General features: G+C 39.0%; 1 protein-coding gene across 1 annotated transcript in view; it reads right to left on the bottom strand.

The window, feature by feature from the left end:
- Positions 1-27128, bottom strand: part of ADAMTSL1 (ADAMTS like 1) — a 4128157-nt gene that overhangs the window by 1538637 nt on the left and 2562392 nt on the right. The window contains exon 14 of the mRNA XM_044061207.1: positions 28-329. Within this exon, the coding sequence (XP_043917142.1) occupies positions 28-329 (302 nt within the window). The remainder of the gene's footprint in view (positions 1-27; positions 330-27128) is intronic.

The raw sequence follows: 27128 nt of genomic DNA, 5'->3' as shown, positions 1-27128 counted from the left end.
GAAGGCTAGGAATGGCATTAGACTTACCTCCCCCACAAGATTCAGAGCACTCAGTAAATCCTTCATATTCCCAGTCATATAGCTCATCAATATCATGCAAGCCACCGTAGAGAACATCATCCTCTGCAGGGTTATACTCCTGTGACTCCCCACTGCAGGGTCCAGTGTAACAGGCTCGTTGTGTGAGAGGTTTGGGGTCCTGGCATTCATCATCAGGTAAATCAGCCACATTCTGAGAGAACGATAGGAAAACCTGGCATTTCACTGTACGAACCTGAGCACCAACACCACAAGTAGTGCTACATGGTGACCACTGCGATGGGATAAATCTAAACAAAAAGGAAACAAGTCTGTGAAAATATATAATCTTATACAGTTGGAAAGGAGATACTTAAGTCTTTACTAATAGCACTAAGGATACTAGTTGTTAGCATTATCTGCAGAGTGAGGTTCAGGACACCATTTACATATTCAGTTTTACAGAAATAAAATTACAGGTTACATATGTACCTCAGTGAGTATTTTTTGATTATAGAAAAACAAATATAGTATTTTATTTAGGAACATAATGGAAGGCGAATGGGAAGTAAAGGCCACCTGTGGACTGATTCTCAGTAGTAAGCTTCATTTAGATCTATGTGGAAAGGTAAGAGATGTAGCAAACCTGGCCCAGGGTAGCTTGGTGTAAATTATCAGTTTAACAAGTTTTAGTGCCACTTTACTTGGAATTGAACTATTAACATAGTGCAGTTTAGAATACCAGTATGTCAAAACCATGACCCCAGTATTCAGTGTATAAGTACCCCAAAAACATTACTGTGGCCAAGTAAGTGCAGATCATTTTGGGGTAATGAACACATCTGAGATAAGACTACTGTTCTGCTTTAAATTAGGTGATACAGTTTATTAATTGTACCAGATAAGGTTCCTTTCACAATTTCTGCCAACATAAGACAAGTAAATACTACAGTTCAGCTGTATAATGCTGTAGCCCTTTTATCTCTTACCATTCTTTCTCCACCCCAAGCTTGCACAGCACTCATACACATTATTAAAGGAACTCGGCCATTATACTCTAACATTATCTATTTTGGTTAATGAATTCTCATAGTACAGATTTTATTTATTTATTTTTATTTTATTTATTGACATTTGTTAACCAGGTTGGTTCTGCTGGGCTTGGGGCCCATTTTCAGAGGAGACCCAAGGAGAAAAGCTCCATTAAATAAACAGTAAAAGTACATCACAATGTAAAATGATTAATCCTGTTCATATGGCTATAATAGACAACTACAGAATTTTTAAATTGGTTATACAGCAAAAGTAAAGTACAGAGTAGAAAAAAAAAATAAACAAAAAGGAACAAGTATTATATATACAGAGACAGTACTTATATACAAAGAAAACATTTTCTGCTTCATCTTCCTTTGCAAACAAAAAGAAACAATCAGTATATGCCACCCTGCAGGAAGAGAGAGAAAGAAGGGAAATGAGGTACCTAGGTATGAGAAATGGTGTAAGGAAGTTAGGTTGGGTCATGCCAGCAAGGGCAGGTCTTGGAATTGAGAAGGTACATTTTTAGTTCATTTTAAAGTGAAAGGAGTGGGTGATGGAGCATTTGTGTAAGGGAAGCTTATTCCAAGTGTGGGCAACACAGTGTTTATAGAGTATTTTGCCAGCAGTTTTTTTTGGTTGGTAGATATCCAGTAGTTGTTGATTTGAAGTACAGAGGGTACGAGATGGAGTATAGGTAGAGATCAGGGATGAAAGAGATGGACAGAGTGTTGGTGTGTAGAGAATAGTGTAATATTTGAAACTGAGACAGCTGCAGTAGTTCAGGGAGTTCTAGCCACTGGAGAGAATTTAGTGAAGTACAGTGATGCACATTGTATGGAGACTTAGTTATGAATCTAGCAATTTTATGGTATGTTTGTTGGAGTTTGTTCAGTGTTGAGACCTGAATACTGGTGAGAACAGGCTCATACTGGTGATATAGGAGGGAAGGAGGAGTATCTGTGCAAGGGTGAGTCTAGAGTTGGGAGTTAGAAATTTTTTATTCCGATACAGTAGGCTCAGTTTTTTATGTGTTTTTTTTTATACATTGGAGTATGTTTTGTTAAATTTTAGTTCATCATCAATAATGATACCAAGGAGTTTGGTGTGGGTATCAGGTTGGGTAATTGTGTTGTTTGAAGACCTTATAGTAAAGGTGGTTTTATGCTGAGTAAGACAATGGGGAGGAATAGTAAGGGTTTTGTCTTTTTGGGTCGAGGATAAGTAGGTTGTCGGATAGCCATTTTTCAGTTGATGGAAAGGCCTGTTGGGTTAGGGTAAGGAGATCAGAGATACTATTTGAGATATATATGAGTGTAGAATTGTCAGCGTATTGAATGTGTGACAATTCTTTGCACAATGTGAAGAGATCGTTGGTGAAGACATTAAACAGAAGGTGACCCAAGATGGAGACTTGAGGTACTACAGTTGGGACAGGAAGGAAAAATGAGGAGGATGAGAGCCATCTAACTGACTCCTGCCTACCAGATAGGTAGCTAGAGAACCAAAATAGTGAGATGGGAGCTAGGTTGAGATTGGCAAGTTTAGATAGCAGTAAAGGATGTGAGACTGTATCAAAAGCTTTACTGACTCTCCAGCTGACACGAACATCCTTCAAAAAGGTCTCACAAAGATGGATAACTGGTGCCAGAGCCATGGCCTAAAGCTGAATGCCAAGAAGTGTATAGTCATACCCTTTGGCAAAAATAAAGCGCCCACAAACTACCATATAGGTGGAAACCCATTAAATACAGAAGATGTAATTAGGGATCTGGGGACCCAAGTTGATAGCAATCTCTCCTTTGACAACCACGTTGCCAAAGTGGTTAGAAAGACCTTCTACATAGCCCATCTTATCACTAAAGGATTCACATCCGGATCAGGGGAGGTAATAGTGCCCCTCTATTCATCCCTCATCAGACCCATCATAGAATACAATGCACCTTTTGGGATGTACCTAAACCGCCACCTGCAGCAGCTAGAAAGACCCCAAAAGTACCTCACAAAGAGGATCAAGGGACTCAAGCAGATGCCATATGCTGCCGGGTTAAAGAAACTCCAACTTTATTCAGTCGCATACCGCCTACTTCGAGGCGATCTATGCCTGACATACAAAGCTATGTCTAACCCAGAATTAATGATCATGCTGCACCTCAGAAAATCCAAATCCCTTAGAACCACGCGCTCGAGGGATTTGAACCTCAGCACAGAGCTAAATAGAACGTGCTGGAGGGACAGATTCATAACACAGAGGCTCCCTTCACTTTGGAATAGAATACCGATCCATGTTAGGCAGAGCACCTCGCTGACTCTCTTCAAGAGGAATCTTGATGAGTGGATGGGAGATCGTAGATTCACTACGGGGATTACTTCTGTGTCTCTGCTAGACAGAGACTCAGTAAACTAACCTTAAATAGGGCATAGCAAACTCAATTCTAAGTAAGGGTGGCGAAAGCCAAACACACTCGGGCTAGGCTTGTAAATGCCCCAGGGCAGATAGCCTAGTATGAACCTATGAAAGGTCAAGGAAGAGACAACATATGAGTTTATTGTTGTCGAAGGCCTCAGCAATAGTGTGAGTAAAAGAGAGGAGGGCAGTAGTTGTACTGTGTTTAGGACGAAAACCATGTTGTGTAGGAGTGAGTAGATTGTGCTGGAGGAGGTGATTAAGAAGATGTATATGAATGCATTTTTCTAAGATTTTAGAAAGGGGGGGAAAAACGGCAATGGGTCAGTAGTTATCAGGGTCAGTGGAGTTACCACCTTTATGTAGAGGAATAGTGAAAAAGGATTTCCACAGGTCAGGAATGGTAGATTCGAGGATAGATCTGTTAATTAGTATAGATACAGGGCAGGCAATAGATTCAGCAGCTAATCTGAGGAAGAAAGGAGGTAGATTGCCAGTGGAGGGAGAGCAAGGTTTGAGCTTAAGAAGAAGAGTTTTAATGTAGGAAGAGGGAACAGGGTGAAAGGAAAAGGGAGTTGTGCTAGGAGGGTTGGGAGGGCTAGGTGCTGAGGAGGAGTTGGAGTTAGGGGGTATAAGATTCTGGATGGTGTCAATGAAGTGTTTATTGAGGAGGGTAGCAGTTTCCTGAGGAGAAGTATTTGGGTAAGGGAAGGGGTTTGAGGGACTACCTGGAGATAGAGTTCTGTTTAGAGTAGACCAAAATCTTTGAGGGTTGGCTTTATTATTGATCTCGGCAGAACTATAGTAGGACTTTTTGTCATTTATAGTTTGTTTTTTTACAAGGTTCTTTAGCTGTCTAAAACTGATAAGTTGATGTAGTTTTTTTTGTCCAGGATTTCCAGGCACTGTCTCTTTTGTGCATAAGTGACCTAGTTTCATTGGAAAACCATGGAGCAGGATTTGATTTTATTCTGATTTTTCTAGAGGGAGCAAGAGAATCCAAAGTATTAAGGAAAATGCTATTGATTTTACTTCAAGAAAGCTAAATTAGCATGATCTGAAATTGAGAAATGGCATCATTCACACTACTAAGTATGGGATCTTTTTAATGTCTGAAGTTCCTTCAAAAAAGTAACTACTCAGCCTGTCAGCAGAAATTTTCCATTCATTGTTGCCACAGATTTTGCAGTTAACATTTCTGGTGTCTGAAGCAAAAGATTAGCAGGGTGGCTAATTTAGTCTGTTTGCTGTACTTATTTATTTATTATATTTGATAACCAAGTAGGTCTGTTGCTCATCAGACCCTTTTAAGCCATGACATGGCAACAATTATAGTAACTGCAAAACAGAACAGCAGAACACACAGTATGATATACAATAGCTTCTAAGATGATAAACAAATGCCAGTTAAAACAACTTACAATCACATGCCAGTTAAAACTATTTACAAAACATATACAGATGTGTAGATATCACATTCCCACTGTCTGGTGTGCAAGATAATAATTACAGTATAGACAAACCAAATAGAACATGATACCATTTTGGACATTAAATTTACAATATGTACATGTAGGAGGCTATTTTATATCATATGACAGCAAATGAAGAGAAAGAATGGTTTGTAGTTACACATTCTTTATTTCTATTTACACATTATTTGTTATGCTCTCCTTGCTCTATCCTTTATGTCGAGAATCAGACTATTCTGAAGGAGGGAAAAACTTTCTGCAGTAGCACAGAAAGGACGACCAGATGACTCTAACCTTCCCTCAATTCCCCTCTTGTAAATTTTTGTATTGAACACATAACAAATTGGTTATGACTGGTGACTGTGTATATTGCTGCACAGGGGAGGCATTATGTTAATTAAACTTTTTGAAGGGTAAACACTGGTGGTGATTGGTTCCTACCAGGGGTGTAGCTAGGATTTTCAAATTTGTACTGACAGCTCTCAAACTGCTACCCCCCTCCCCAGCCAAGCTACGGCCATTCTCGTAATTCACGGTTCGCTCTTTTAGTGTCGATGAAGAGGCATTCGCTGTAATGCCTCTTTAGTAATATAATATAAATTCACTCAAACTCGGTTCCTTGAATTGAAAATTAACCTGAAATGTCAGTTCTTTGAAAAATGCAGCATGGTAGTTGGGGTAGAGACTTTATGCTTTTGTTTTCTGTAACTAAGGTACAGGTTTTGAGCTTGAGTAAATTACTAACCACCTGCTACCACTAACTAGGATGTTTCATTCACACACACACCCCTACCTACCTCTTAGTGCAAGAAATATGGACAAAGCCTAAAATAAACAGGCACAGATATTAAATAATGTTCTCGTGAACTTAGAAAGTTGCTAGAATAACAGGATTTGTGCTAGTATGAGAAAGTTGCTAGAATAACAGGATTTGTGCTAGTATGAATTTTTCTAAAGGACATGAAGTCTGAAGCTCAAATGTCTGTCATTATTTAGCAACTTCAGCCTTCAATGATTTTCTATAAAATCACAAAATTTATGAGGAACAGACAAAAAATATGGGGCAAAAATCTGGACATTCTGCAAAATGTGGACAGTCGAGAGGTATGCTACCTACCACACACACACACACACACACACACACACACACACACACACACACACACACACACACACACACACAAACACACACACACACACACACACCTCTCAACCTCTTACAGCAACAAACTCAAAAATAAAAGTGAGGCAAAGGCCCAAACATAAGGACATTTTTTTTAAATATTGCTCTTATAAACTTAGAAAGATAATAGAATAGTAGTAGGTCTTGCATCAGTACGAATTTTCTGAAAGGTATGAAACCTGAAACTGAAATGTCTGCATTATTTTCTAACTTCAGTCTTTAACAATTTGCCACTAATTTGCCAGAAAACTGCAATTTTATGAAAAACAGACCAAAAATGTGATGCAAAAAATATAAAATTGCCAGACAATACAGCTGGGAACCTGTCAAAGGAGGGACACCATTTTAATATGAGCGCAGTTAACTTAGAGCAGCTGACAAAATTAGAGAATCTACATGCATTTCTGAAATAAAAGTAATGTATAACTCTGATCATTACAGTTATTTATAAAAGTAAAGTAAACCCTCCATGTTTTCTTCCAAAATTGCTATTTTGTGGAGGGATCATTAGGGGAAGAGCAACATTTTGAGCCAAAATCAGGGACAGTTGAGGTTTGGCTATGCCTAATTCTATAAAGCAATTTATTTGCATGTACCTCTCAACCTGCTAATGCAATAAATCTGGACAAGGCTAAATATATTGAGGGAACATATAAACAGTACTAAAAACTGCTCTTGTATAAACTGGGACAGTTGATAGAACAGGTCTTATTTTAGCATGCATTTTTCTGAAGGTTATAAAGTCTGAAACTAGTGTGTCATTATTTAGTGACTTAATTCCTAAATCATTTGCCAGAAAACCACAAATTTTGAGGAACAAACCAAAAACAAGAAGCAAAAAATCTATTCATTCTTTGAAAATCTGGACAGTTGGGAGGTATAGTTCAGCTGGGGCTGTCTAAGTTTGCCGCCCTTCCCCCTCACAAAACCATGGTCCAGTGGCGCCTCCCCCTGCAGCCATTCCAATGATCCATTACTTTGCTATTTCACTCCATTTACCATAAACACTAATGTGCATACTGATTTACTTCTATGATGATTTGAACTTCATTTGAAAGTTTTATTTTGCATTTTACAGCACAAACACTAAGACATCTGCTAAACAAACTTGGCATTAAAACTTCTCTGCCCTTGAAACTCACATTCATTGAAACAACATTAAAACTCACATTCAAAGAAAAATACATTTTACCCGTGGCAGATAAAAATTAATTCTGGGCTGCTTTTAAATCATAGGCCCCTTGCATATGAAACATACATCTGCTCTTTGATACACCTTCCTATTGCTTTGAACATTTTTCCAGTAAACAATGAAACAAAACTGCCCAATTCAGAACATTTCCATCATAAAAGTCTACTCAAACTTCTACAGTCCACCATTATCGGTAAATAATATGCACAATCTCTGAAGTAGTAAAAAAGTCATCTAAATAATTCCACGTTAAATAAATCTAACTAATGAAGAGGTTGCTGCTAGCAATCACCTTTATATTTCATGGCTTCACCGAAAAATAAAGTGTCTGATGCCCCTGAGGAATAAATTGCCTAGATTACATTAAAAATAAGCTAGTAATATTGCAATAGGAAATGGATGGCAAACTGATAACAGGCTCATAGTTAGTGTCTTAACTTTCAGTACAGCAGCATTCACCCCTTATGGGAGTAGAACCAACAACCTTCTGCAATAAAAGCAAGTACACAACATGTTGTGCTACTAGCAATGTGAGCCGACTTAGCATAATCAGCACTAAACTTCTCTTCCCCTGCAGCTCTCAGCTCCTTGTAAAATCTATGCAATACTCAACTACATCTCAACTTCGCAGCACAAGTCTGGAAAAAGCCAAATTTATTGGGGTGGGTCAAAAGGGCAAAAAACAGGAACACATTAAACATTGCTTGTATAATCTTGGAAAGCTGCTAGAATAAAATGCTGTGTTACCATCATACATTTTACTGCCAAGGTCCCTGTGCAAAATAGTCAGAACAACATACCACTATGCCAAATCACCTGCTTTGTGAAAGAGAGGAAGACTGAAACTTAAATGGCTATCATTTAATGAATTCAGTTCTCACCATAGCTGTCAACCTCTTAGCACAAAACACCTGGACAAACCCAGTAATGAGGGAATACAGCCCTCAAACATATTCAGTGAATTCAGTTCTTGCCATAGCTGTTAACCTTAGCACAAAAAACCTGGACAAAGCCAATAACAGGGTATTACAGTCCCAAAAATAAGGACAAATTTCAAATAGTCATAAACTTAAAAAAATTGCTATAAAAAAGGTTGTGCTACTATATATTTATTGCTAGAATAAAAAGTTGTTTTACTATGTATTTTCTGAAGAATATGAAGTCTGAAATTCAAATGCCTGTCAATTTTACTTCTGACGAAACAAAAACAATTTTCAGCAGAGGCCCAGGGAGAAATACTGTAGACACATGTCTTTGTAAAATGGCAGGACACCAGAACAAATCCACACAAACACAGGGATAAGATGCAGACTCCACACAGAAGGCACCCCAGCCAAGAATCAAACCAGAAAACCTATAGCTGTGAGGCAACAATACTGCCACTGCACCATCAAATATGTAAGGAAATAAACATTCAGAAACCTGAAGTCTGAAATTTAAATGCCTGTCAATTTGTTAATCAGGACAGTCTGACTTGGAACAAAAAAAAAACAATTCTCAGCAGAGGCCCAGGAAAAAATAATGCAGACATGTCTTTGTAACATGGGAGGACACAAAAGCAAACCCACACAAACACAGGGAGAAGATAGACCCCCCACAAAGAAGGCACCCCAGCCAAGAACCAAACCCAGGAACCTACAGCTGTGAGGCATCAATGCTACATTGCTACCACTGCACCATCAAATTTCAAGCATTGCAATATTTAAACACCACAGATATGAGGAATAGATCAGATCAAATATGAGGCAAAAATCTGCAATTTTTTTACAAATGGTGGTGGGTAGGGAATTCAGGTCTTTAACACCTGCATACAAGGTACAGGGTTCAAGCCTGAGGTATTCCCTACCACACCACCATGAGTAATCACCAGTACATCCCACCTGGGGCATTTTCACACACACACACACACACACACACACACACACACACACACACACACACACACACACACACACACACACACACACACACACACACACACACACACACACACACACACACACACACACTTCAGCTTACTCACCAACCCTCGGTTGCAACAAGACCTTCTAAATAAACTCCTTGAAGTGAGACCAACATAACACACACTTCAGCTTACTCACCAACCCTCGGTTGCAACAAGACCTTCTAAATAAACTCCTTGAAGCGAGACCAACATAACGCGTAAATCCTCTCAGCTTACTCACCACCCCTCGGATGCAAGACCTTCTAAATAAAATCCTTGAAGCGAGACCAACATAACGCGTAAATCCTCCCGCTTGAAAAGCATTTGAACTGGCCGGAAATACATGCGCGGTGAGCTCCATTTCGACTGGCTGCCCTGATGAGCTGACGTCATCGTGCAGTAAAGCGCGAAAAAAAAAACAAGTGAAAAATTAAAAAGCTACCCCCCTTCTAAATAAGTTGTACTGAAATCATTACAGTGCGTATGCCTCCCGACGTCCCTGGTTCCTACAGATTTCTGCCCCATGACATCACTGACTATATTCCTCATGGAGGGAACATTCAAGCATCAAAGGTGTGCTACAGCACCCTAAACATTCTGGTTTGTCTAAACATTCAGGTTTGTCTCCTTTGGAAACATTCTTGAAGATTAGTTAGATAACTACCAAATGTTACTTATGAAAAGATGTATATTATAAATATTTTGCAATAATAAATATTTTAGATGGCTGAGAAGGGAAAAATCACCTATTGGAACCATCTACAATATCACTCATTTTAAATCTCCTGTGGAAACCACCCTGAACTTCATTCAGTTTAGAGAGAGAGACATACATGATGCCAATGTTTAGAGACCAAGACATGAGGGAAAGGTTCATATAAAAGAACACATCACCTGGTCAGTTCACTATTGCTGTCGCACTGGAAATATGTTTTCCTCTTAGAATACTTAATGAAAGTAAAAAAAAAAAACTACATACTCCAGAGAAAATTTGTCAATGGGAAGTATAAAAAAATTAATGAACTCCCTACATACTATATAAAAATGTGGCTTTGCTATTTGTAATACATGAAGATTAAGTCTGGAAACCTACCAGTGAAAAATACCATTCATCTGAAATGTATGTGTTAGATCACTGCTCAGAGTTTTTGAAGGTATCATTAAAGCTACGGCTGTACATCAAACATTTCTGTAATTGTAGTCTGACGAAAGTAGCTCTGACTTTAAGCAAGAAATAAGTCTATGATTTCCCCAAAAAAGTAGCATCTCTTGTTTTGTTACCGTCTGCAAAAGTCCTGAATAAGTAGCTGTATTTCAAAAATATAAAGAAAAGTGCCATAAATGATAAATGCATGATATGGTACCGAACAGGTGACAAAGCACAAGCTTCCAGCCAGGCATGTTTCCAAACACTAATCATTCTGTAGAATGCTGAGTGGGGGAGTCAGACACAGTCAGGTAAGAAAGCTTTAAATAGCATAACTTTGATGCACTGAGTAACTGCTTAAAAGGTACTTGACAGCTAAAGGAAGGTAGTGACTAATGTTAATGTTTTGATGGTTATCCATAAATAAAAAAAAATTATACCTAGAAAAGCACCAATACCTCATTAGTTACATTAATTGCACCTGAGAATTTAGAGTACAGTCTTTATCCTCTTATGTGAGTACAGCTTTCTCAATACCACAAGGTTTTTGAATTGTTGGGATAGTAAAGAAAAAATGAAGTATAACCCTGTAGATTTAAGGGGAAGTGACTGGCCAGGCCTAGAGTGCAAATACCACTTAACCAGTCTGAAAGGCAGACAGATATGATGCATGAATGCAACAGAGTTCTTAGGATTCATTTTGTTAATTCTGTCTTCCTAAATGCAAGGGACGTAAGTGAAGCATTGTGTTGACTGCACATTCCTGAAATAAAATTGCAATAAATACCATGTTTATAAATTCCCATGAAGCTGGTAGTTATTCCATTCCTCTAAAATACCTCATACTATGTCCAATAAGAACAAAAATAAGAGCAAAAAAAAAAAAAGCCTGGAGAAAATATGATAGTAATGAGACATTATCTATAGAGTGAATGACAAAATGCAACACACGCACACATTTTATATATATATATATATATATATATATATATATATATATATATGTGTGTGTGTGTGTGTGTGTTTGTATGTATATAGGGTTACCACCTGTCCCTCTTTGCAAGGGAGAGTCCCTCTTTGGGCAGTTGTGTCCTGCGAAAAAACCTAAAAAACTGGCAGATGTCCTGAGATTTTGAGACAAAATATTTCTTAAGTTTTCTTTAATAGTTGCATAAAACAATTATTTTGCATCAGAAATGCGTAAATGTTATAAGAAATAGAATAAGTAACTCAAATGCTATAAGAATACGCTTTTATTTTGGCAAAAAGTAAAGTTCTATCCTTTGCACTGGTGTTGGATATATTTTGCCTGCAAAACCCCACATTTCTACCAAAAATGTCCCACTTTGGCCAATTGAAAAGGTGGCAACTATATATATATATATATATATATATATATATATATATATATATATGTGTGTGTGTGTGTGTGTATATATAAATATATATATATATATATATATATATATATATATATATATATATGTGTGTATGTATATGTATATGTATATATTTACTATGACAATCTTGCACAACAGTTAAGCAAACCTTGGGAGGATGAATGTCACGGTGCCAAGGTTTTGTAATGTCAAGTCGTAAATGTTTGAATCCATAACAGTGAACACTTGTGTGCATTCGCTGTTGTGGGTTCGACGATTTTATTGGAGATAAATGGAATCACGAAATTTACCCTTTTCCTCACTGAAGTATGATCTCGGAGTTTGTATATATATAGTTAGCAGTGGGTGTGGTTAACATTTGCAACAGGACTGAAATTGAAGAAATTAAATGGAATGCAGGCTTAAGAGCAGATCGCCCACCTGGTTTAAATGGTATTATCCCTTTGAAACCAATTCTTAAGGGGCAGCAGCTCCTGAGATGAAAATGATTGGTTGCCAAAATAGGCAGTGTGATCTGCTTGATGATAGGTTGGATTCAAGGAGACGGCTGCGCTATGGATGAGAATTGATTGGATGTTGACTATGATAATAAGGAAATTACATTGTTGCATCCTATGGATCTGAGGAAGGTCAGAAGGTTGAAAGCGCTTATCCTGAATCTTTGGACTGTCTTTTAGTCTTTTAGTATTTACTTTATTGATTTTATTCTTTTATTTTAATAACTAGTTTTCCATGGTGGTCGAGCCTGTTGTTTGATTTCTTCTTCTGTAACATCAACAGAATAGTTTGGAGGGAGAGGCATATTTCACAGAGGATACTGCTGTTATGGAACCAACTCCCTTCCATATAAAACAAAGTTCATCCCTGTCCATTTTCAAGCACAGCTGAGATCTATGGATGGGAAATAAAAGATTTACCCCAGGACTACTCCCTGTACCTGTACTACTAATGGACAGAATCAGCTCTTAAATGCTTTATCTCATGCGTGGGTCCCCTCAAGTTATCTTTGGTATGATTCCAGCTATTCTCATTAGAGCTAATATAGAATTACCAATCATGGGATGAGTAAGGCTAAGCTTTAACCAAATGGAATAGGTTAGTCTGAGCACAAAAAAGGAAACGGGTTAGGCTAAAAATGGCTCACAAGAGGAGCTAGCCTAGGACTTACCTATGAACCTATAATATGGCAATAATCCAAGCCTGGCTGTGGGTAATGCTGGATTTACCCACGGTTGGTGTGGTTTGGTCACGAGGGTGAAGCCCGAGTGGCCAAACAAAGCCAACCGTGGGTAAATCCAGCATTACCCACACCCAGAAGTGGGTTATTGCTATTATACATTGACATTATTTAAGAAAAAAAATAATTACTTTTCTTAAATAATGGCATTGTATAATGCCTCCTTGCTGCCCTTCCGCAGCTGTCTGGTATTCTGCGGCAGTTCTGATGTACTGCGCATGCGCATGCCTATGCAGTACATCAGAGCTGTGGGCAAAAGCAACGGAGAAAGCAAGATCTCCGTTGCTTTTTAAAAACTGTTTTGCTATGTGAAATGAGTTTAACATAGCGAGACAGCTTTAAAAAAAGCAACGGAGAATATCCGTTGCTTTTTTAAAGCTGTCTGGCTATGTTAAACTCATTTAACTTAGCGAGACAGTTTAGAAAAAAGTAACGGAGAAAGCAAGATCTCCGTTGCTTTTTAAAAACTGTTTCGCTATGTTAAATGAGTTTAACATAGCGAGACAGCTTTAAAAAAGCAACGGAGAATCTCCATTGCTTTTTTAAAGCTGTCTCGCTATGTTAAACTTGTTTAACATAGCAAGACAGTGTGAAGCAATGGAGATCTTGGGTTCTCCGTTGCTGTAAAAAAAAGAGTTATAGTAATGGAAAAAGTCCGGGCGACCGGACCTTTTTCCATTACTATAACTCTGATTTACAACGTGCACGCTGACCAACCAGCGTGCAGGTTTTTGAATATTTAATGGGGGGGTCATTGTATAATATATGATTATTCATGGTTGATTTATACCTTTTCCTTTTGAACCTGACTTCCTCAGCTCCTCTGTCGGGGGGGGAGAAAAGTACTAGTTATACTATTCTGACTCTCTTCACTGTAGACTGTCTTTGGCAACATATTTACTGCTCTCAATATCTACTGTGGTCGGGTCATTTAAAATGCTCAATAGTTTTGTCCTTGAATACAAGCATTTTCCAGCCACCTAAACAACTAAACCGGTCAAATATCCTAGCTATGACAAAATATGTTGACTGTACCCTCAATACCCTCAACACAGTTTCAGAGCAGGCATTTCCCTTTTACACACATACACGCACATGCACATGCACACACTCCTGAGACTTAAATCACTGCTAGGCTATCACATAGCTGCGATCCTGGAAATACTTAAAGACATGCATGCTGTTAATACAAGTTTGCCCAGATTTGGCTATTGTCTCTTAAATCACTGTATCAATGACCCACACACTGAAAACTTAATCCATAAGTACAGAAAACTGCCTCTAAAAAGTGCTTATTCAGAAACACTTGCTGTGTATGTTTACCTCAAAAAATGTCCATTTATCATGACACATTCAGTAAATCTTGCTCAATTTCTGTTGTTAGACTTTCTAACAAGTTTCTTCTTTGCTCTGCTTATCTTTCCTGTAATACAAACCTCATGTATTACATTTTACATCAGTTTAATTTCTCCAAGTCTTTTGGGTTTCTAATACTATGATAAGAACTGTCTCCTAAGTCAAAGTATGATTACAGTTCAGGAAATTAGTATTGTTTCAGTCTTTGATGTTAGCCAAAAGTGCTCTTTGCAGCATTTGTAATGTGCCCAGTAATGACGACTCCTGCAATTCATATGGAGTTACATATATCAGTTGCATATCTAACAAAGACATATATTTTTATAAGACCCATTGCTCCTACTATTACTAGAATTGTCTGGGTATCCTTCTTCCACATTGCCCTCACTTCTGGCATTTTATGACTTTGTTATCTCTCTGTACATAACACACTGTAATCATTGGGTGTAGCTATTACAGTGATCAATGCTACTATCATCTTCTTTTCATGGACTACTATAACTGGTTATCTTGCATCTATTTTTGAACTGTTGGTAATGGGTAATCCCATGTGATATAAACTTCAGCATTTTTTGTAGTGTTTTGTGGCTCATGTTTCCAATGCTTCTCAGCTACTTCAATATTGCAATATTTGCATAATTCCCAATGCAGCAGTCCTGCCATATTATTATGCCTTTCAGTATACAGGCCCTCTGCCATGTGTATCACTCCCAGCAACAAAATGTGCGACTGCTTGCAATTCTGTTTAACAGAACCTGCATTTGTCTGTTTTTCCCACATGTTCAATGGATTTTGTAAACCAATGTGCATGTAGTCCACTATCCTGGACCACTAATATTTACCCTTTTGTTTAAATTCATCTTTCCTTAACCATTCCTGCATCAGATTATTACTGACACGAGGTTGTTCCAAGAGTTTTCTGTACTTGCAACTATATTTATGCCTTTTCTACATTTCTTGCCATCTCATCTGATCCTTCACCTTATATTCTTTCTGTTGTCACAGAAAAAATTACTAAAACCAACGACTAACAGCCGAACTGTGTTCAAAATAATAAAGAATAAACAGCAAATAAAACACAGTGCAGCAACCAGGGCAAACAGCATAAAAACAGAGGCTCCATAAAAAACTCTATTTAATGAAACAGAATTGCAAAAGGATAAGCGCTTTCACATATCATGCTTCATCAGATCCTAACAGACAAAAAAATAGAACAATCTATTTAAAAATAGGACAGCCAATCACAAAATTCAAACAGTTAATGATGCAATGGTCTAGATTTCAAAGCAGGTTTTAAAGGTATAGTATAGTTTAAACCAGGTAACCTATGAGCCTGGAGTTTTGCTATCCATTGCATTTCTAATGACTCTGTTTTGTTGACGATATCCCCCCCTCTAGTAGGACTCATTAACAATGCCAATAACAGTAAACTTAAAACAATGACCCACATTGTCTCTAATGTGTTTATACAAAGCATTCAAACAACTCATTCTTCTAATATCACCCAGGTGCTGCAACACTCGGACTTTCAATCTCTGGTTTGTCTTACCTACATAGAAAGAAATACAGTCCATGCAGGTTGCCAAGTAAACTAAATTAACTGACTTACAGTCAGCATGCACCTTTCTGTTGTGTTTTGGCACAATCAGTTGCTGCCTGATTTTTGTCTATTTCTGGTTTGCTTTCTATTCCCACTTGACACTAATATGCTTCTACTAAACTAATCAGGGAAGTCATTTTAGATTTATTTTCTTCATGTTTCAAAATGTTGACTATGTTTGGATATGGTGAGGTAAGTATATATGTATGCAGTCCAACAATTGTAGCTCTATACATATAATCAATTTCAAGGAGGACCATACCTCCTTCAGAACGAGGAATATAAAATCTTGCTATACATTGATTTTTATATATCACTTGATAAGCATGAAGCATTTTACTTGTTTTCCTGTCCAACTGATCCAATACCATTTGTGGCCAGTCAACCCCCCAAAACTGTAAGTTAGAACAGGAAGAGCAAACTGGTTTATAGATTGTACATTGTTCCTATATGTCAGGGCTGTTTTCAGTATGAATTTTAGAATTCTAAAATATTCCTTATTGAGTTTTGTTCGCATTTGTTCAGTTTTATTGTCAATCTTTCATCAATTCCCAAATATTTATGCACTCTCTCCTGTACAAGTTCCTTTATATTACATTCCTGTTCCAGAATGATATTTTCTTGGTGCTACTTTACTAATCTTTTGGTCTCTGTTCCCCATTTATGATCTTATTTTTTGTATTATGAAATTTTTCACATCTGGGTACTTTTGCCTGTATTTCCTCTTTAAATATCTTTGGTACTGCTTTTTTTGCATTAATTAGTTTTGCTTTCTAGTTTGCATAAATATTGCACCATACTGAATCTCTCTTTCTTTCCCATGTCCATATTTCTACTTCAGATGTCTCCCTGCTCCTCCTGTTTCTCCTTATTTTGGGGACTGCTGTGACATAACCTGTCTTAGACTTTCTACACTAAATCCTTCAGGCTTTCTCCTTTGCATAAATATTGCGGCATATCAGATCTCTCTTTCTTTCCCATGCTCATATTTTTTATACCTTTCAAAAATCTCTAGGTTTTGTTCTTTATATCTTTGCACTTCGTCAGTCACTTCTTTTTCTAAACAGCACAATGTTTATTGGTGTATATAATGTTTTTCATGGATCTGTTGTATTAATGAATCGATATCTGCATTTGAAAATTTTGACAGTTTTTCTCGTGTATTTTTCTTTCCTCTCTCTCTCCCTCTCTTAATGCTTTTGATTATATTTTATTCACAAATTCTATGCTTATTGCATAACAGTAACAAAGGATAATTTCTTTCGTATCTTCAATAATCCACTGTATCATCTTTATGGCTCTTTTTTGGCGTGTCACTTTTTGTGTTTTTTGTGGACAACTACTTCTTTCTACAACAGGGTCCATCCTCCCCCTGAGCCTGGCCTAAGCTCATTTTAAGAATATTGCCATATCATAAGGATTCTAGACTGTCATTTTTCTAGTCCTGGCACCAGTGGGCCTACCAGGACTGGGCACTTATTCATCATGAGACAGGTGCACCCAGCTGACTTTTCTTATGTTTTAACCCACTTCTATCCATGATATATGCTATATAAAATCCAGTCTATATATCAGTATTGTCTTGGTGAGATTTTGTAAAAACAGGGTCTACTTCATGAAGTTACTCACCAAGACTTGAGAATGAATTCAATTCCAGTAATACTACTCTTCTTCACTTTCTGATTTTATCATCTCTCCATTCAGACCCGTTTCTATTTAGACGACATTTTTTTCTGAATTAAAAACCTCATGTCTGCTGAATCTACTTTGACTTTTAGACTCTCCATCAATACAGTTATACCAGTGGAATTTCAGATAGCTCTAAAAGAGCTATGACATATAAAATGTAAATGAGTAATCTGAGAGTTATGAGTTTTTTTACCTTACAAAGTTTAGGTGTTATGCATCTGTTGTACTGAATATCCACTTATTGAAAAACTACTGCCATGTACTTGTATATACATGTGGTACATCTTTAAATCCAAACCTAGTAGCTGTAGTGCTAACATGTAAATAATGTATGTTGGTTATAAAGGTCAATAAGCCAAGTGACCATTACTGCATAACCCTTATCAACTATACCACTACTTATCAATTTTTCTCTTGATGCAAGAAATGTCTACGACACTTGCCATCTTGATGAACAAATTGTAATAAACATACTGATGATCAAGAATGCCTTCTATGCATTGGAGTTTGACTTCCTTGGCTACTTGCATCCAGACATCTCCCAATGACTTTCTCTGAGCTTAATGTACTACATCCAACTTCTCACCCCTAGAACAAACTGCTGACCTGTGTGAGTCACAAGTGTGAAACCTGCATGGTGGAGCTTTACTTCCCAGGCTTCTTGCACCCAGAATCCTCCCAAGGACTTTCTTTCAACTTAATGTACTATGTCCAACTTCTCATCCCTTTACTAAGCCACTGACCTGCCTGTGCCACAAGTGTTAATCCTGCTCATTGGAGCTTGGCTTCAGTGGCTTCTTGCATCCAGACTTCTCCCAAGCACTTTCTTTCAGCTTACTGTATGTATACCCAGTAGCAACTTTTTATTTCTGTTTTATTGTAATGGCTCCCTGTGCATCACCAGTCCGTGCTCTAGCCATTCTCCCACATCTTATTTCAGCCAAGGACCCTACACCCTTTGAGACAACCCTGCTCAGGTTACTGACTCTTTCTGTTGTCTGCCTAACATCTCCAAGCTCTCACTCTGTTATACCCTACCCCTCCCCCCTCTGGTAGTCTCAGATTGCTTCTCTCCCCTGTACTTCTGCCTGTTACCAATTTCACATTAATCCACATCCTTTTAGACTCCAGCCAACAACATTCTATAATCAGACACTATTACTTCATTACATACAGTACAGCCTTTAACTGAAATATAAACTTTTTTAATACTTCAGCTTCCAACAGTCTCTGTTACCTACACTACCACTTTAAGATCTTATCCAACATTATCTTTTCCTCTGCCTCCAATAATTTACTCTTACCTTGACCATTCCTTCACCTTACTCGCTACCATATTCTATACACTTAACTGACTGTTTTTTTTTTCCAGCACAATACCAGACCTGGTCCAACTCGCTATGGTCAGGCTCACTCCATTCCTCTACCTACCTCCATTCCCACCCACCCATGGATAACCTAAATTTATCCTTACACACCTTGTTTGAATGTCCTCCCCCACATCCACCTAACCAATAAAAGCCCATACCTACCCAAACTCTAATCCCTCCCTCTTCCTTGCTCTCTCTCTCTCTCTCTAATACTACTCACTCCACCCACTTGTGCATCACCCCCAGACTCCAATTACTTTCCTTCTTGCTCCACCTCTGCCTTTACTTTTCATCTCTCTAACATATGCCTTGTTCTTACCTACCTACCCCTTCCCACTATCTATTTTAATACCTTTTCTATCTTCCTTTTTTTATCACTGTCTTCGCTATCTACCTGTGTCACCCATATAATTTCATAACATGTTAGTGAACTTCCTCCTACCACCTTATCTCCTTATCCTCTCACTCTTATCTTCTTATCACATGAAGCTATTCTATGTCACCATCTCCCACTCTTTCAGTCAATACTCCATCATACAATATTACCCTGCCCTTCCTTATCTCCCCCTCAATCTATGACACCTCCTACACTCAGTTTTAGAAAATAAAACATTTCAGCCATACTCAGCTAACCCACAAATATAAGTTAAAAAGAAACCTCTAGCCACTACTTATATTACACTGAAACTAATCTTCTTTTAACCCTGGCCCATCCTCTGCAACTACCCTCACTGCCACTAACTTACCTACTATAAATCAATACCCTTCCTCTCTAACAAAACAATCTCTATCTACGTTATCAACATTTAAAGTCTAACCAATAAAACTTGTGAGTTACATGCTTGGATAGTCCTTCATTCTCCTCACATCCTAACACTTTCCAAAACTTGGCTCAAACCCCATATCTTAAATTCTGAAATCTTTTCCCCTGGCCATAACATCTTCCATCATGACAGACTTTCCAAAAAAAGGGGGAGGTGTTGTTATCTTGTACTCAGGGTTTCATAGGTTCATAGATATGTACTAGGTTAATGGCCCTGGAGCCTTTAAAAGCCTAGCCCATAGAAGTGACCTGGCATCATGCCACCTGACGTTAGTTCCCACTGCCTCTATCAAGTAGATCCACTGATGTTATCCCTGGGGTGAACTTTCTATTACCCATCCACTCATCAAGAATTCTCTTGAAGAGAGACCGTGAGGTGCTCTGCTTGACATGTATGGGAAGTCCCTCCAGTATATTCTGTTGAATGTGGTAATGAGGTTGAGGTCTCTGGAGTGTGTGGTGCAAAGGGATTGGGATTTCTTTAGTTGTAGCATTTCTAACCAAGCTGGGTCGTCCATGGCTTTGTAAGTCAAACAGAGATCACCTCTAAGTAGGCAATATGAGACAGAGAATAGCTGGAGTCTTTTGAGTCTGTCCATGTAGGACATGTGTTTAATGCCTATGATCCTCTTCATGAGGTACTTCTGTGGCCTCTCCAGCTATTGCAGGTGTCTAGTGAGGTACATGCCAAATGGGGCATTATACTCAATGATTGGTCTAATGAGGGAAGAATAGAGAGAGACTATGACTTCTTTCTTCCTGGATGCAAAACCCTTGGTAATGAGATGTGTCACACAGAAGGACTTTCTGACCACAGTGGCAATTTGGTGGTCGAAGGAGAGGCTGCTGTCAACCTGCATCCCCGGATCTCTTAGAACACCTTCAGTGTTCAGTGGGCTCCCATTGATGTGGTAATTAGTGGGAACTGAGTTTTTACCAAAGGGGATGACAACGCATTTTTTGGCATTAAGCTTAAGGCCATGGTTTCAACACCAGTCATTGGTCTCAGTGAGGTCTTTCTGTAGGATGTTTGCATCACTTGGGGAGTTAATAATGGCTCACAGAACAGCCAACGAGCCAACTGTAGTTAAATCTTCTGAACACTTACAAGTTAAAGCAAAAAACACAAAACAGATAGAAAAACACTTAATTTATTCACAAGATAAGATACCTTATGAATAAATTAAGCATTTTTCTATCTGTTTTGTCATTTTTTTGAGTTAATAATGGGTCCCAGCTTGCAGTCGTCTGTGAACTTGGTCAGCCAGAGTCCCTTTCTGTTGGCCTGGACTTGTGAGACGTAGACGCCAAACAGGAGAGGACCTAGGACCGATCCCTGTGGGACTCTACTCGTGACTGGTCGGTAGTCTGACTAGGAGTCCACTACTTTCACACTATGTGTTCTATCTGTGAGACAATTTGCAGCCCACCTAGTGATATAGGGGTTGGTGCCTAGTTTAGTGAGTTTATCAATAATTCCTGAATGAGGAATGATATCAAAGGCCTTGGCCAGATCGAGGTAGGCTGTATGCCCTGCCTTACCTTTATCCACAGCCCTGGTGACTGACTCAAAGAAGTCAACCAGGTTGAGCAGGCATAATCTGCCTTTCACAAAGCCAGATTGTGTGGTGTCTAGAGTTTGGAGATTTCCTATATCTTTGTTAATCAGGTCCATGATGATTTGCTCCAAAGCTGTAGATATCAGACTCATCAGGCTAATGGGGCAATAATTCTCAGGTTCTGTAGTTGCTCCCTCTTTATGGAGATGGATGACTGTAGCAGTGCACTATCTGGTAAGGACAAAGCCTGAGGTGAGGCTGTGATTAAACAGGGCACACAGCTGTGGTACCAGTTTGCTTTGTAGTTCATGTAGAACACAGCCAGGGATATTATTGGGTTCCATGGAAGCTATATCCTTGACCTTGGACAATGCAGCTTTAACCTGTGCTGCAGTAATGTTGGGTGCCTGGCACTATTCCAGTATTGTGATTTGTACTTTACAGGGGGTAAGGTAAAGTTCACACTGAATCTGTTGGCCAATATGTTTGCAATATCTGTTGGCTCGGTATAGGAGCAAATCTGGGTATTGTCGTGGAGGTTCTTGATATAACTATAGAAGGCTTTGTGATTGTTTTAGTGTCTGCCACAATTCTGCCTTCATAGCTGGCTTTGGAGGATTTGATGAGGGATCTCAACTTTTTGTTGAGGTTAATAAGGGAGTTTTTCCAGTCTTGGGACTTCACCTTTTTCTGCAACAGTTTCTTCCTTACGTTGTAGAGTTTATTAATGGCAGGGGACCACCAGACTGGCTTCCTTTTTTTGGAGGAGAGCGTCTTGGTTCTGTTGGGTATAGCTAGTTCCATGCATTTATGTACATGTTCATACAGTGCACTGGTGTATGATTCAGCAGTCATGCAGCTATTTTCCATTGGCATGAGTGCTGTGAAGTTAGCAACCTCTGTTTTTAGGAGCTCAAAGTCAGCTTTGGAGAAGTTTTTCATGGTGGTTACCTTTGCGGGGTTTGGGTGAGATGTGGATTTCCATGGTGATTAGTTTTGTGGTCGAATCTGACCAGGGAGGGATTGACTATTGGTGTAAAGCAATGGTTGCCCATGTTAGTAATAACTAGGTCAAGGATGTTGCTTCCTCTAGTGGGGGTCAGAATGGGTCCAGGGCATTGGAATTGATGAATTCCAGGAAGTGTTGGGCCACTATATTGGTGCTTGAGTAGTTTTCCCAGTTGATGGAGGAGTAGTTGAAGTCTTCTGGTATGAGAGTGTTGGGTTAGACCTTGATAGATGCAAGGGTGCTTGGGAATGTGGAGTGAGAGTCTAGGGACATGGTTGGGGACCTATAGCATGCTATAACCTGGATCGCCATCTTACCCAATGCTAGTTGTACCTGAAGTATCTCAGATGCATTATGCTGGGCTACTATTAGTCTGGAGGTGTGCATAGCCTTTATGAATATGGAGACATCACTGCATTTGGTGGTCCGGTCCATGCTTTGGGGCCAAAAGGTGTGGAATGAGTTATAGCATGGTAGCGCAGGGGTGGTTTCTGCTGCGTTAAAGCAGGTCTCCATTACAGCACAAATGTTGATGTGCTTCGAGCAAGTGCATCTTGAGATTTAGACTTCAAATGTTGAACAGCATGATCCTCAGATTGCATTTATTTATAGCTGTTATGTAATTTGGTCTTTGGAACACCACCTAAAAAAGGCACTATAGGGGTGGCAAAAGCCTTAGCCAGTACCCAGAAACCCAGGGGTGACAGATGCAGGCCATCTCTGGCAAAGCATCGAGGTCTGTCAATCATGTTATCCTAAGCAGACAGATACTGGATCTCCTTAGAAGACACCAGAAACTTAGCCAATTGTTAAAGTCAATCATTTTTTGTTTGTACTGTGATATCATTCTGGGTGACAGTAGGATACTGCTCAGGGCTAGGGTCATAACTGCCTGGGCCAGATAATCTGAGAGCTGCACCATGTCTCTTTTCATGTAGTCCAGGGAGGTGTGTCTCAGGTCATTCACACCCACATGGACAATGACAAAGTCATACTTGTACTTGTTGTGGAGTGACCTGAGTGCGTGTTATGTGTCGGATTCTGGCACCTGATAGCTAACTGTTACCTTCTACTTATTCAACCTAGTGAGTGGGACATCCATGTGCCTCACTATTGAGTCACCTATGATTAGTGTATTGGGCAAGGTGTTTAGCCTTATGGGCTTAGGTTGAGAGGCACACTGTGGAGGGGAGCAATGTGTCCTGTGATTTGTGCTGTGTTGTGGTGGTCGAGTGCATTTCTGCCTTGGAGGTCTCTGCTGTTTGGGTAAATTTCTATTGAGAGCCTCCATGAAGGTGGGTGCGTGGTTTGTGTTTTTATGTGAGAGCTGTGATGGTGCGTGTTCTGGAGGGCTGTGTGTTCCATGTGGTGTTGTGCAGGTGTTGACCTTCTCCTCTTGACCAACTAGTCCATTCTTCGCTGGAGAGTGCATAGCTTCCAGTTTGGCGATATAAGTGCATGTCTCACAAGTCTGAGTGTTGGGAGGTAAGAGGAGAGGGTTGTCTGTGTACATGAGGCAGTTGCCCAAGTGCACCAGGTTAATAATAGAAAGCTCTTCCCCCTCCCTGACTTTCATTAAACTGAGCATATCATTCCTAACTGTTACCTTAACCCACACAAAAAATTTGCTATTGCTGCCAACTATATTCCTCCTGGCAACAATATACCTATTCTAGAATACATTCTATCCTAGATCTCCCAACATTTGCCCTAAGAGACAATCATACTGGGAGTAGTCAACATTGATTGGAATAAACTGTCACTACATTCTTCTACTCTTAGTATCAACCTCTATGGTTTCAGTCAACTTATCACAACCCCCACCCATATTAATAAAAACACCTCCTCAACCCTAGACTGGATGCTAACGTCCATCCCTAATCACTACTACAATTCTACCACTATACCCAACTCATTAAGTGACCAACTCCCTACCTTCATTCAAAGGCTAGGCTGCCCGCCCACACCACCAAAATGCACCTCAGTAGGGAATGCCGCAATCTGGCTAGCTTTAATGAGGAAACCTTTAACACCCATCTCTGTCTAGTTAATTGGTCATACCTTTATGACCTTCCACTAAATTATACTGTTGTTGAGTTCAACAATACTATCCTTAGCATACTAAATACCCTAGCACATGTTAGAAAAATTAGAGTCAAAACAAATCCTGCTCCCTGACTCACCAAAGATACCCTCTCAATAATGAAAATTAGAGACAGTACTTGGACGCAGTGTCTGAAGTCAAAATCTTCCTCTCTCTCTCTCTCTCTCTCTCTCTTAAATTCAAAGAACTAACAAACCTCACAAAAAAGATATTATTTAGGGCAAGAAAAAATTCGACCAGGAAGTCCAATCTACCCACCATTCAACCTTAAAAAATTCTGGCACACCATGAACAAAATTCTTCACCCACACCCTTTCCCCAATAAGACAACACTTGAAACTGCCACTTTACTTTACACTTACTTCATAGAATCCATCCGTAAACTAACTCTCCCTGTCCAAAACCAAACACAATCCCTCACCACCCTAGCACATACCTCTCCACTGCCTTTTCTCTAAAACCCATCTCCACTACCTATATAAAATCCATCTTAGTGAAACACAAACCATGTTCTCCATCAACAACCTACCCCCACAATTTCTCAAACTTGCAGCTAATACTATTGCATATCTCACCTCTATCCTTACTAATAGCTCTATCAAAAAATCCACTGTCCCCAACATCTGGAAATCCTTCTATACTATACCACTTCACAAAGCAGGTAACTCCACAGATCCCTCCAGCTTTCAACCCACACCTATCCTCTCTTTTCTTGGACCTTTCCAAGGCATTTGACATCTCCCACCCTAACCTCCTATCTAAACTTTCAATCTCAGCTTCTCCTCCTCCACTGTTCTCTGGTTCTCTAGCTATCTTAACAACAGACTACAATTGGTTAGATGGCAAACTTCTATCTCTCCTTCCCTAGCTGTCCAAACAGGAGTCCCTCAAGGAAACATCTTAGGGTGTCTACTCTAACATCTTTACAAACAATCTATGCTCCACCTGCTGCACATCTTCATTGAGAAAGTTGGACAATTCTGCTCTTGTTACCTGCTCTAATAACCTCACTGACCTCCACACCCTCACTCAGAGTTCTTTCAACACCATTGAAAACTGGTTGATCAACAATCAACGTATCCTTAACCCTAAAAACATTTAAATTACTTATTTTCCTTCCTAAATCTATGTCCAAGCTTAATGCCTCCTTCTGTATCTCTTCCCTGGACAATACTATTGTTCATGTCATCTCCCATACCAAAGTCCTAGATATTACAATAGACAACCAATTAAAATTCGATATTCACATCCAAAGTTGCATTAAAAAAACATCAAAAACTTGGTCTATTGTATAGAAATAAAAAACATCTATTCACTACTTCAAAGACTTTTCCTGCCCAAGCCTACCTCCTCCACTCCCTACTCTACTCATCCCCTATATTTACCCACCTCCAAACCAACCTTATAGCCAAATGTGAACAAACTTACAACCAAATTGCTAGATTTGCTTGTAACCTCCTTTACAAATCTCACCACTACCTCGCTCTTAAACAACTACATTGGCTTGACTTCCCTCAACTACTCCAACTATCTCAGCTACAAATGCCCTATTTACTAATTAACAAACACATAGACTGTCTCTCTCTCTATCCACTCTTACATCCCTCTCTATACCTACACATCCTCACCGCAGCTCAGAACAATTCCTACTCGACATCGACAAACCAAACAAATCAATAGGCAGATTGCTCTATAAATGCTCAATATCCCATACTTGGAACAAACGTCCCAGTAATATATGTTCTATGAAATCTACCCTGCTCTTCAAAAATTAACTAGAAAACTACTTTGCTAATTCACCTTCCTGCTCTTGCCACCACCCTACCTAACTTGTACTCCCTTAACATGCTCTCCTTTCCGTAAGAAAATATAACAAATAATGTACAACCTCTCTCACTCTACTGAACAGTTGTATGCTTTAATTCACTGTCTTTTCCCTCCAAAATAAATAAACTTCTGCTTCTCTTATACTTCTTCTCACTTCCTTATACTTAAGACTCATTTATGCTTTCTCTATCTCTGTTTCTACTTCAGTATTATGACTTTCTTTATTCGCGTATCTGTTTAATCCTACAAGTTCTAAACATGTATATTTCTGGTTTATTTGTTATGATAATATAAAAACAAAAATTTTTCTACTGTTTTGTATAAAACTTTTGCACTATGTTATCTTCTGAATTTTTTTCCATTTTATATTGCATATATATCTGTCATTTTAACTTGTTAATATTTCTTGCATAGTTAACGTACTCCCCCGGATTCAGCAATCCTCCGTGTAAGACTAAATAAGTCTTACACCGAAGCTGCAGTTGAACGGTATGATGTCAGCATACCATGCACATTCATGGGGCATGCTGACTCATGTTCTAGTCTAACACGGTCTGTGTAGGAAAGTAGATGGCGTTTCCGATTGCTGAGTACTGCAAAGGGATACGCCCCCAGAAGAGTTAGAGTCCTGATAGTAAACACCCACGAGCGAGTCCGCTGAAATGTCAAGAAACATAACACCACACATCCCCACAGACTAAACCCTAATGAAAGTGTTTAAAAAGTAAAAATAACCGTTTCAATTTTTTTTTATA

This window comes from Protopterus annectens, chromosome 2.part0 (assembly GCF_019279795.1).
Source record: "Protopterus annectens isolate FY-2018-M chromosome 2.part0, PAN1.0, whole genome shotgun sequence".
Lineage (NCBI taxonomy): Eukaryota > Metazoa > Chordata > Ceratodontiformes > Protopteridae > Protopterus > Protopterus annectens.
This window is presented reverse-complemented; position numbering and strand designations above follow the sequence as displayed.